The sequence below is a fragment of the Nyctibius grandis genome, chromosome 10, assembly GCF_013368605.1.
Source record: "Nyctibius grandis isolate bNycGra1 chromosome 10, bNycGra1.pri, whole genome shotgun sequence".
In the NCBI taxonomy this organism is placed as follows: domain Eukaryota; kingdom Metazoa; phylum Chordata; class Aves; order Nyctibiiformes; family Nyctibiidae; genus Nyctibius; species Nyctibius grandis.
The window spans coordinates 11,273,260-11,285,497 of NC_090667.1; the positions used below are offsets into that span (position 1 = coordinate 11,273,260).

At 50.5% G+C, this 12,238-nt stretch overlaps 2 protein-coding genes across 2 annotated transcripts in view; one reads left to right on the top strand and one right to left on the bottom strand.

Annotated features, from left to right (window-relative positions):
• STK10 (serine/threonine kinase 10) overlaps positions 1 to 4,348 on the bottom strand; it is a 51,753-nt gene extending 47,405 nt beyond the window's left edge. Inside the window, exon 1 of the mRNA XM_068409465.1 lies at positions 4,122 to 4,348. Within this exon, the coding sequence (XP_068265566.1) occupies positions 4,122 to 4,277 (156 nt within the window). The 5' untranslated portion in view covers positions 4,278 to 4,348. The remainder of the gene's footprint in view (positions 1 to 4,121) is intronic.
• On the top strand, positions 4,276 to 10,748 carry EFCAB9 (EF-hand calcium binding domain 9). Its single transcript, XM_068409278.1, has 4 exons — positions 4,276 to 4,588; positions 7,801 to 7,949; positions 8,903 to 9,076; positions 10,683 to 10,748. Exons 1-4 carry the CDS (start codon positions 4,276 to 4,278, stop codon positions 10,746 to 10,748), a joined length of 702 nt encoding a protein of 233 aa, XP_068265379.1.
• The last annotated feature ends 1,490 nt before the right edge of the window (positions 10,749 to 12,238 follow it).

A 12,238-nucleotide genomic window follows, 5' to 3' on the forward strand; every position in this document is an offset into this window, starting at 1 on the left:
AGATTAGCATCTCTCCGTGACACCCTTTCCAGGAATTACATGTTAAATCCCTCAAGAATCAAACCGACAAGAGCTGAGCCCGAGTCACTTGAGCCAACTCATGCAAAACCAGAGCGGTGCAGGTTTGGCTGGTGAGCAGAAAGGTCTGCCAGTGACAGGGACGGTCTCGTGACTTCGAACGGGCTCATCGTTGGGAAAGCCAGGCTTACAAGGCAGCTGCACAGCATTTAACAACTAGTCTTTTATTCCTCAAATTTCAAACAGAGCATTTATAGTCCATAGCATATACAGCACTAATACCACCATAATCGATCAGATAACCCAAATTCAGCTTTTTAAGCTGTATCTTAAGAAGAAAAGAGAACAACAACATAAAAGGCACAGTTATGAGTTGCTGTGGCAGGGGGCTCGGCGTTATCTCCCCGGGAGCCGGCACGCAGAGCCGTTTGAAGGCGAGTTCAAGGGAATGAACCCCTTTTCTGCCACGCTGGGGGCTGCGGGCAGCACTGCAGCCCCTGTTCCCGCAGCCCGTCCCCACCCTGGGAGGAGAAAGCCTTATCGGGGAGCCAGCGTCCCCATCAGCGTGCGCTGGGAGGGGGAGATAGCGTTTCACAAGAGGCATGAGCGTGGCAAAACAATCGCACCACAAGAAAGGCAGCGAGTCCCAGGGCTTCTTCCAGCAGAGCCCACGCTTTTGTAAGATCCAGTCCATCCCCTGCTAGCTTGTGAATTCTCAATGCCCAGAAGAGCCCTTGCGTATCTATTCCTGCTGACATTAATGCAACTACCTGCACCAGCAAATACTGCGCCAGCTGATGGGTTTTGCAGGGCTGAGATGCGATTCAGCAGCTCCAAGCATTCAGCTCACGGCAGCCTGCACTGCTGGCTTCCCTCTGAGCATCCGACCAACAAAGACACAGCCATATATTTTATGAATTGTATCTTAGGTGTTTGTGAAGAAAAATAACCCCGTTTTTTTTTAAGGCTGTTTGAAAAGGGTCTGAGTTAGGAACTTGTGTTTGTACAGGCCCACAGCCCTAGAGGTGCTGCAGACTTCCCAGGCTAGCACACGCCGACCACAGCTCCTGGGCTAATGACTGCTTTAAGATCATCGATTTAATGAGCTTTGGATGAGGTGGGTAACAGTGTATTTGGCACACAGTGCGTTACTATCTATGGGCTGCTATCACTTCCTTATCATACCTGCTGGACTTAACCAAAACCAAGACAATAATAGAATGAGAGCTAGAAAGAAACAGTTTCTCCCCACCCACTTCCTACTTCTCAGCTTCGTTACCCTCTGCAATGGGTTTCACTGTTTCCTCATACAGTCAGGTCCTCTTTTGCTGAAAAAAAAAAGTCTTTGCATAAAAATAGGGAAATCCCAGTAGTTTCCACTGGCTGTGGGTTTCTTAAGGTCTGCTGTATACATTTCAGGCTCCACTATAGATTTGATTATATTTAATTATATATATTTAAATCAAGCCTGTCCTACTTTTGTAGATGCTGTGTCAAACCAGTTCAAGTTTGCTCAGCTGAGTGCATGAGGAGCCCAAGGCACAGCTCCCTGACAGCGTTGGGGAGGGCAGCAACACTCCCCAACAAAACCATTACACAGCCGAGCCCACCTTCCTCCTGCTCAAACCTGGTCTCATAAAAACAAAACCTACTAAAACAAGCACATTTTTTTCTTCTATCCACATCTCAATTTCTCCCAGGCCAGACTCTTCAGTGTACAAATCCTGTCCTTTTGCACTGCTCAGGGATCAGAGGCTCTTTGGAGGGAGTACAGCATATGGCAGGTAGGGCAGGATGCAGGCACAAGCGGATTATATCCCCTCGCCAGGCTTCCATGTGTGGAAAAGGGGTGGAAAACAGGCAGGAACCTCATTCAAACATCCTGAAACTCTCACGGCCATACAAACACTCTGACTTGCTTTAAATGATTGCTTTTGTGTGAAGAGCAAATTGACTTTAAAGTGACTTCAAGGGAATGATTAAAATTGTTCATTGCGTCTGGGCCACCTACGTCCTCCTTGCGCGCAAGCGGGTTGGTTTGTTTGGGGCTTTTTTGCCACCCGAGCAGAACAAAAGGACAAGCTTCTTCTTTCACATCTCCATCCTATATGCATCACCCCCTCGAGTAGCGATCCAGATTTAGAAAGACAATGAAGACAATATGCAAGTTAAATCTTGGCACGGCAGGAAACGACATCTCTGCAATAACACCACTGGCTATTATCTAAAATGAAGCTTTATAGTACGTGGCACCCAAATAATTTGTGATTTTTAAACAAACAAACAAAATCTTGCACAAGAACTCTTCAAAAACCAACCATGTCCATTTGCCAACCAGGATGAAGAACAGGCGGAGAAGAGATCAAAGAGGGTGGAGAATTAAAACCTTACTAAGAAGAATAAAATACCCCTTTGATTTCTGTCACAATATTAACACCCACCCCCTGACCCACCATGTTAAAACACCTCAAAAGCAGTTGCCTGAATGCACTAGGTATAGACAGAGTGAACTTCTGATTATAAACACGTGGTCTTTGCTGGGTCATTTACTGTAATCCACATTCTCATTTGAGTCAAAATGGTGATCAAAGGAGGTGGAAGTAGTTGGAGATGAGGAGATGTTATTACCTGACAGGCTGACATCCTTAGTCTACAGTACATAAAGTTACTCTGATAATTTTATTATTGGTGTGAGGCTGGAGGTAATAGAAGAGGCATTCAGATATGACAACGGACTTAAAAACCAAACCAGCCACTTATAAAGTAGCTTTATTCGGAAAGTTGTCTACTTTGGGTATGTTATACATGTTTAAAATAGAAGAATAACCCATTTAAATATTTTCTAAGTTTTCGTTTGTCTCAGAAGCCTATTAACTTATTTTACAATGTTTACCTCATTCCTATCATTGCACGAGAAACCTAAGCAAATAATTACCCAGGAGAAGAGTAAATGTTGCTATATACAAATGGGTTTCCAATGCACAACACCAAGTAAACTGGTAACAGAAGCACTGATTACTATTGGTGCTACTTTTGGAAGGAATTGCATTTTATTAGAAGAAAGGATCCTTCACCAAAGACTTCTACTCAATGGATATTTAGGGCCTGATTTTTTAGAGAGTTTCTGTCAAATAACATGATAGAGACAACAAATAGATACAGCAAATCTCAGCACACTGTGGTTAGACACCTCCACCCTGACCTGCAAACAACCAGCTCCCTTCCTGGCCTTCTCTTTAGGTACTGCTTCTTCCTCAATTCTGAAAAGGCAACACCTTGTTAAATGACCCAACGAGACCATCGAAACCCAGCTACCCAACAGCTAATTCACAACCCCAGTTCCAAATTACGTTTGTAACACACAAGTCTCCCAGGGAGGCTGGATCACCACCCTGCTCCTCCAGCCAGCCCCAACCAAAAGCCTCCTCTCTCAACGGTTGCGCAGGAGACCGGGGTATTGCACAGCCAGTAACAGCAAGAACGCTGGTGCCTCGGAGTGCGAAGTACAGCGAGTATCCTTTAACGTAAAGGTTAAACAGCCATAGCACTCGGCATGTCCCCGCTCTTAAGGAACTGGGCTCCTCTGCTCGCTCTAGGTTTCCTGCCGGCAAGGACCACAGGAATACAAATAACGTCCCCGCTGGAGGCTCCCAAAACTTGGAGGCAGCCCCGGGACCGCTGACTTCCAAGAAATCTCCCTCCATTCATTGCACCGGCACGCTTGGCAACGAGCACCTCGTCGCCTTACAAAAGCATCGCTCTGAAAACAGGCGATTTAAAGGGAAAAAGAGAAAAAAAAAGCTTCTCTCCCTCCTTTCGCTGCCCCAAGCAAAGCGCTGGGCTCCCCCACGCCCGGCCGTTGCCCCCCGGCCCTCCCGCCCCCCGCGGCGCAGCTCACGGGATGCGCGGAGCCGGCCCCGCGTTCCGCAAGGGTTTTTTTCCCCCCGCAGCACCGCAGTCAGCTTCCAGGTGTGCTTGGCAAGGGGGGGCCTGCAAAGGAGCCCCCAGCCCGCGGGGGGACGCACCGGCACCCCCCCGGAGCCGCAGGTGCTTCTCCCCCCGCCCCGGAGCCCCCGCCCGGGAGCCCCCCGCCGCGGACCCACCTTGTAGACCTTGCCGAAGGCGCCGTCGCCCAGCTCCCCCACCACCTCCCACACCTCGCCGGGGTCCAGGTCGCGGCGGACGTGCTCGTACTCCTTGGACCGCCGCTTCTCGAAGGTGGAGAGGCGCAGGATGCGGCGGAAATTAGCGAAAGCCATGCCGGAGCGGCGGGACGGGGCTGCCGAGGAGCCGGCGGCTGGGGAGCTGCCGGCGGCCACCTCCCGCGCCCTGCCCCGGGGGAGGCCGGAGCCGCTGCGCGCCCGGGGGAGCGGCGAGGCGGGAGCGGGGCCGCCTCCAGCCGCGCACATGGAGCCGGCGCCGCTCCACCTGCTGGCCTGGGCCCCGCCCGCGCCATTGGCCGGCAGCCGCCCGGCCCCGCCCCGCCCCGCCCCGCCCCGGCCTGGCCCCGCCCCGGCCTGGCCCCGCCCCGCCCGGCACGGCACGGCACGGCACGGCACAGCCCGGCTCGGTTCGGTTCGGCCCCACTGGCAAGCCGTGCCCTCGAGCCAGGCAGGCGGTCGCGTATCTCCCCACCATGACCCCCCCAGCACAGCAGGAGGAGGCCGGAGCACCAGCGGACGGTGGTGAATACAAACGGCGTTGAGGACCTGGCAGGAAAGGGCTGGCACTGCCCGGCGCCGTGCGGGACGCGGGGAGCCCACAGCATCCCCGGGGGCTGCGCTGCTGGGGGCCGAGCAAAGAGACACAGCTCCGGGCGTGAAAACATAACCCTAAACTGCCTTGGCGACAGAGGGACGTTTCCTTCTTCCCCCGGTTCATCTCGTGTGAAAAAAGCCAAACACAAATATTTTAAAAACTCCCAGTAGCGGGAATTCGAGTGTATCAGCACCGCGGGCGCCCGCCATGAATTTGTTTTAGAGAGGATGTGACCCAACTGGTGTCAAGTGTGAAGGTTTGCATCCTCTCACTGGCAAAGCTTCAAATCCTCTGAAAAACGGACTTGACATCAAGTATTAAATGGGGACATCTAGGGGAAACACCCGACGGTGCAGCCACGCTTCGTACTATCCGCTTTTAACAGCGGGCTTAGTGGTCCATGGCTGTCCATGAAAACCTCAGTGATACCAACACGGCTCACACCAGCGTGTGTATTTTGCCCCACACAGAATCATAGAATCATTTTGGTTGGAAAGGACCTTTAAGATCATCGAGTCCAACCGCTAACCTAACACTGCCAAGTCCACCACTAAACCATGTCCCTAAGCATCACATCTACACGGCTTTTAAATCCGCAGGGATGGCAACTCCACCGCTTCCCTGGGCAGCCTGTTCCAGTGCTTGACAGCCCTTTCTGTGAAGAAATTTTTCCTGATATCCAATCGAAATGGGACATATATGTCCCATTAACAAGCCGAGAGCGGAGATGCGTTTGCACACTCATTTTATTAGTATTATTCCTGATATAGGTTAGGGGTGAGGAATAAAAAGCACTTTTAATAGTTATTGCTGTGCTGGATTGGACTCATTCTGGGTTGGAAAAGAAATAGGTGATGAACACTTTATATAAATATAAGAGCAGTTCAGCTTCCTAACAGCCAACTTGAACAAGAGATTGGGCATTCAAAAGCAGCCATCTCTGAGCTATAGCTCCCAGACACATTGCACGGGACAGTCAGGTACTGGAAAGTAGAAACATCAAAGCCCTGGCTAAAAGCAAAAGCAAAGCCCTTCACTGGCTGCTGGGTAGGACCTCCTCAGCACGGACCAACAGACCTTGGGGTGCTACTTGTCTGAGGTTGAGATTTGCATTACAGTCTAAAAGAAATCCTTAAGTCTGTGCTATCTTGCACATTTTAATCAGGTTTAATGCTCTTGAGCATTGTAAGAATAATTAATTTCTGTCCCTTGATTTTAGTACGTGTTACCCTTTAATGCTGAATGGAAGGGGAGCCTTTGCCTTCATATCCAAGGGGAATTCTTGAAAATGTGGGAAAAGCATTGAAGTCATGGGATGGAGGTTGCATCTGGTTCTAGGGCAGAATTTTCCTTCTGTGAGCGGTCATTGCTGTGGCACTAATTCTGTTTCACTGATCTTCCTCAGCCAAATGAGATGAAGCTGAAATCTGGGTGTTTTCTGTAGCATCTGCGTTGAGATGAAGTACACTGCTTGTTGTCAGTAGGAAATACTGCAGCGCTGGCAGAGTATTTCCAGCTCCTGGATGTTCATTGAAAGAATTACCTGAACAATAAGTATTTCTACAAACAAGATTGGCATTAACGCTCTAAAATTACAGGCCCCGTGTAATGTTTTGAAAAGAGATACACAGAATGCTACATCGCTTAGGATTTCAAACCAGAGATCACAGGCATCACACATGTCGCACTTCAGATGTTACAACAAATGCAACACTCTATAATACTAACAAACTAGCAGCTTGGTTAATACGCGTGCTTGTCATTGCCCCAAAAAGCTTTCAATACCACATATATCACCATGTCCTCCCTGTGCTGTCACGCCCCAGCTGCTCTGGAAGGTGACATGGCCTCGCTGCTCCTGCATCAGCTCCTGAAATACGTCCGGCTCAGGGGACCACGCAGAGCCACTGAGGTGCATTTTCAGCTCCTATCGAAGATACTCCTTTCCCCTTCTCCCTTCCATTGCCTCCTTCCCTGTTTGTGAGACAGAAAAAGGTCCAAGAGCCTACGAAACCTGTTTGACTTCACAGTGTTATCATCCTCTGCATCCCAGCAGCATGCAAAGCCCCCAGGTCACGCTTGCTAGTACTGTACAAACATGATAACAGCCAGGTCCTGGCACACTGAGCAGCTAATCGGCACAGGAAAAACCCAGGCCAGCGACGAAGGAGATCTTTACAGCTGTGCAAGCGAGATGCCAGCAACATGGGGCAAGAGGGGATTTCTGGCTCTCTGAAGCTAATTCCTTAGTACTGCAGCAACCTCATCGTGTAATCCTTTCCATAAGCCCATCGTGCTCCGCGTTAGAAAGCGGGTGGGTTTCTTGCCAACAGCGTCCTCCACATGAGGCTGTTTGCAACCCCCCGTCCGCTGGTTCACGGCTTCCCCACATCCCGCCTGCGGTGCTTCAGTCTGTTCCCATGTTTTTGCAACCCCTCCGGTGCTCCAGCTCAAACGACCCTTCTTCCCATGGACTTACCCCACTGGCAGAGATTTAGGGGTGGCAGAATCAGACCAGGCTGCAGCTGTTTTAGCAGGGGCTGTTTGTCCTCTGTATTTGCACTTGAGGATGTTTGAGGGAAATGCTGGATCTGGAGGTTTGGCTTTTCCTCTGCACTGGAGAAGATTAAATAGGACTAAAAACAATTGCTAGTGGATCATGAGTTAAAAGTGACACTTCCAAAAGAAAAATGGGTTCTTTTTCCAGTGTTTCTGGTTTGTTGGAAAAGTCCTTTTTTCCTCCAGGGGTGGGGTGGAAGAGAAGACAGAAAATTATGAGCACTGTAACATTGCCTTCCGTGCAGAAATCACATAAATAAAAATAAATTTAAGACGGCCTTTCATAAATCAGGCCATCTTATTAATACTGTCTATTAATTCTGAACAGTATCTCTTGTCTGCTACTGTGTTTTAATTGCCTGTGCAACCTGTGTGGGAGCAGTGGGCATTTAAAATAAAATAAATCCTGCTAATTATTGCTCTCAGCTTTGTGCAGACGATGCCTGAGAGGTCACTGTTTTCCAGATCTGCAGTTTTATTGCTTTCTCCATTATGTGACTGAGCTGAATAAGGATGAGATCATGCTGCTGTTCGACTTGCTGGGTCGAAACACGAGGGGGAGGATTTGCTTTAATGAGTTCTACATGGTGCTGTGCATCCTCCTGTCCCACGAAGTGCGTACCCTGCGGGTCCTGGAGTCGGTACAGGGACACCTGCACCATCCAATGCCCCCGTAAAGGGAATCAGCTCACTGGAGCTGATCTTTACTCATGGCATGCAAGGGATGGAGAAGGTCCCTGGGTCTGGATGTGGCTGTGGTGCTGCTGCCTAGAAAAGTAAACCAGGGAAATGAACAGTTCTCCTGTTAGTATCAACATTGCTTTTCTGGGATAAATCCACCCCTGAACCTGTTGCCAGGTTGGAACCATCTAAACACTCCTCCCTGCTCAGGCTGTCCCTCTTGGCAAGGAGTTCTCCAAAAAACAAGCCCTCGGCTGTGTCTACCTGTGGGGAAGAGAGCAGAGCATCTGTTTTCACCCATCGGTTCTTGCAAGCTTGTAGGTGCAGCACATGCTGATGCCCTTCTTCAGCCTCCCCGGCATCACTTACAGCCCAGGCTGGGGACAAACCGGTGCCTTTCCAGGGAAGAGCAGTGAGGACAGCAGGCTGTGGTCAGGGAGAGGGGTGGTAAAGCCAGGCTTATCCCCAGAGCTCAACCTTGCTGTTGGACATGACCTACAGCTCTGCTCTGGACCAGGCACCCAGCTGAGGGCCAGCGCTCGGGGCTGCTGCCTATGGGACTCGGGGAGGAAGGAGAGGAGCCAACCATGGGATGTAGCCCTGCAAGTTGTTCGGCACGTGGGAGGGATGGGAAAGGACCTCTCAAAGCAGCCTCGGAGCTTGGCCGGCTGTCAGTAGCTCTCCCCGGCACAGCCGGCAGCAGCCGCCTGCTCCCGCACGGCTCCGCAGCAGGAAGCACCAGGATTTTGGTATTTCCTGTAGGCGCAACTAGCAGGAGGTCACCTTCATTCTCTGGACGTGAGCACTGGTTGGTATTCCACATATTCTTTCCAAACAGGAAATCAGTGCTTATCATCTGTTTCTAAACCTTTCTGCCCTGAAACAGAACCATCTTGGAAAGCAGTTCATCCACCGGCACGTGGGACCTGCCTTTCAACTGCTGGACGTAGACAGGGACAATACGATTGATTTTAATGAGTTTGAAGCCACAAGGTTTCCCTTCAACATCCAGAAAGAAGAACTTAAGATATTCAAGGACTTTGATATTTCTGTAGACGAGGTAAAATTAGAGAAACTACAGTCAAAAGAGAGGCCATGAAAATGCCCCTAAATTCAATATTAATACTTGGGATTAATTTTGCACTGCAGCCTGCAGCCGCTTCTCGCTCAAGCCTGAGTTTTCCTGCTGACTTCAAGAGCGGGCCTTTGGTGAGTTACTGCATGGTCTGAACTGAAAATGTTTTAACAGTAAGACAGCAACAGGAAAAAATAATTTTTTTGGAGGTAAATCGGGCATATTCCTGTCTGAGGAGACTCTAACAGCAGGAGGTGGGCAGGACTGGCACAAGTGCCTTTATTTAAGCCAGTTTCTTCTGAGTTCGCTTGTGGCTTCTCATTATTTTCCAAGCTCTCTGCAGTCCATTCTCAGAGCTGCTGGACAAGTGGTACCTCAGTGGGCTACACTCTGACTTGCTCCCAGCTCCTTCTAGAAACATTACGAGTGCCGTACCTTGGCTTCTGCCTGTGCCAAAAGCAGTCACGGAGATGCCAGTGCCAGATACGAGCCCCAGGGAAAGCTCATTTTTTTAATAGATCCTTCATTTTGACTTTAAACCAGCTCCAGGTTCCAAGGAGAGGCTGTAGGGATCTTGTCCATCCCTGCAACCAGAAAGGGAACCAAGCTGGTACCACTACCTCCCCTCCAGCTCCGCATTTACACGGTCCTTACAGAGGTGCATGCACTCGTCCCTTGTCAATTTGCTTTTACCACCAGCTCACCTTGGTCCCTCTCTGGTCACCTGGGCTCTTTCACATCCGTCCCTGCTCTGAAGTACTCTCTGATGAATGACCACCTGCAGCTACAGTGGTAGGGAATCAGTCATTAATAGACCGTAGACATCTCTCGTCTGTCACAGCTTCCCACTGTCCTCATGACTTCATCATCTCAGCATGCTCCAGGCGCTCGTTTGGCAAGACAGCCATTAGGAACTGAGGGAGATCCCTTCTCTTTCTCCTCCTTTCTGCTGCTAGGTTCCTGGGTTGTTGTTTTTCTTGATAATTCTCCTCCTCTATGTTCCACCACCAGTATCCTCTTCAATTATTTGTTACAGGCTGTTGCATCTCTCCTGTAAGCCCTGGAGGGCTGGCAGCCTGTTTCCTGTGTGGTTTAGCAGCACAGCGAGGTATCAAAGCCTCAGTCCTGCTCGGGGCCTGCAGATAGCTCTCCAATGCCCTCAGCGTAGTTTTCCAGAATAAGCTGTTTCAGCCCCAAATTGCACTGATCCGGTCCTTTCATCTCGAGGCTGCCTGATGAAAAGGCCGCTTTAAGCAGGAGCAGCATGGCTGTGACACAGCCGTGAAGGCACCCTGCTCCCCCCCAGCCACACCGTAACCCCAGCTGTTACGAATCACTCCAACATCTGCAAGTCATTACAAATGGTAGAGAAACAGCCCTGTGCCGGGGAGGTGCCCTATTAGCCTGTAAAATGTTTGGGATGAGCTGGAGGCCATCAGTTGAAATCAATTTCTCCTGAGTCAGTCAGGAAACTAGAGCAAGTTGGAGAAGGGGACGAGAGCCTGGACGTGGGGTCTTTCCCTGAAATAACTGTTTACCCTGGGCAAGGCTGCCTTGCCAAGCTAGGGATCTATCTCCTCTCCAAAACTAGCAACTGAGCTACAGGGAATTCAAAATGGTTGCAGTCTTCTCTATCGACAAACAACAACAACAATAGGGAGGGGGATCATGAATAGCCTCCCAGCAGGACCAGCAAGCTCCTAACAGCCTGAACAAGAACCCTTTGCCCAGCTGGGAACAACGCAGCCTTGCTTCTCCGTCCCCCTGCGCTCAGGCCAGACAGATGCGCCGAACGTGTAGAAAGTGAATAAACTGAAGGGCTGCAGTGAAGCAATTGCCTGTTGTGTTTTTCTCCATCGCCACTGCTCTGCCAAGGTGAGCACCAGAGACTGGTGTCCGAGGAAGAGGAGGGACGGATGCAACTTGAACTTCAGCCTCGTGCCTCGCAGTCTCCCCAGGACTCAGCCTGACGTGTTACCTTCCCCCACGCGCTACCGTACATGTGTCTCCTTAGTATTTTAGAGACAGCCTCTTCCTGTCCCCTACGTTACTCGCTGGTTTAGCAAGCACCCTCCTCCCCAGCGCTGCCGTTTTGCCACATTCAGACGCACTCAAAGCAAGGCTGGTTTGAAATGGGGCAAACTGGTCTCTCCAACACGGAGCCGCTCACGCTGGCAGCTTCCCACTCCGGTGCCTTCTGCCCTGCATCCCCCCTGCGCGCTCCGGGCTCGGGCAGCTCCCCGCATCCGCGCTCCTGTGCTCACGAGGAACAGCCCAACGACAGGAAACACTGCTTGCTTTGTTAACGAAACCACCTAATTAAGTCCACTTGGGGAGAAAGCAAGAGAGGCAGTTTAGTTTCTCTTGCTAAATACTGTTCCCCCTTTGGGCACAGCAACCCAGTGAATTTCTTTTCCCCCTCTCACCTTACACACAGGGCATCGGACCACTGAGCCTCCTCCAAGCTCGCTGCCATTAGAGAGGTTCTCTAACGAAGCAGTGTGGCTACAGCATAAGGGACTAATTAGACTAGAAAATTCCAGTCTCCAAGCGCCGCCACTGACCGCCCATGAAGCGGTGTCTCGGCACGCCTGTAAGGCAGCATCCCACCTCTCAGACCTTTGCAACTGCTCTGAGTCCAGAGAAAATAAACTCGGCAGCTGAAATCCCAACCCTCCAGGATTATTCAGAGAAAGAGAACACAACGAACCACTCTTTGCAGAGCTCAGTGCCTTTTCTATAAGTTACCTTGATATTTTCAGCCCTGCTTCGGAGGGACTAGCCGCTCCCAGCTTTCAGCCAGATGCTCCCTACAGCATCCAGAGTGACTCTGGAGTTGCTGCACCAACCGGGCTGTTGTCCCAGCATAAGTGACTGCAAAATTGGGACCACGGTTCAAGATCATTTCCCTTAGTGCTGCCTTCGGAGCCAAGCACCAGGTATTAACACAGCACCGGCGCACAGACCAAGCAGGATGGGCACATTAGCCAAAGTGGGATGCAGCTTTAGCCAGCAGAAAGCAAGTAGTGTTTGGTACATGGCCAAGAGCGAGGGTGAAACATCCACCCTAGGGCAGAAACCCCATGCTAGGGGTAGCACATTATGCAAGATCACATAGTGAGATACAGTTAAATGGAACATGAATAT

What these genes read in the sequence shown, in the direction of transcription:
- EFCAB9 (XM_068409278.1), top strand. Translation starts at nt 4,276, where the DNA reads ATGCCGGAGCGGCGGGACGGGGCTGCCGAGGAGCCGGCGGCTGGGGAG. An exon ending in GCACGGCACAGCCCGGCTCG is followed by an intron (nt 4,589 to 7,800) that starts GTTCGGTTCGGC and finishes ACTGTTTTCCAG; the next exon opens with ATCTGCAGTTTTATTGCTTT. An exon ending in GCATCCTCCTGTCCCACGAA is followed by an intron (nt 7,950 to 8,902) that starts GTGCGTACCCTG and finishes GCCCTGAAACAG; the next exon opens with AACCATCTTGGAAAGCAGTT.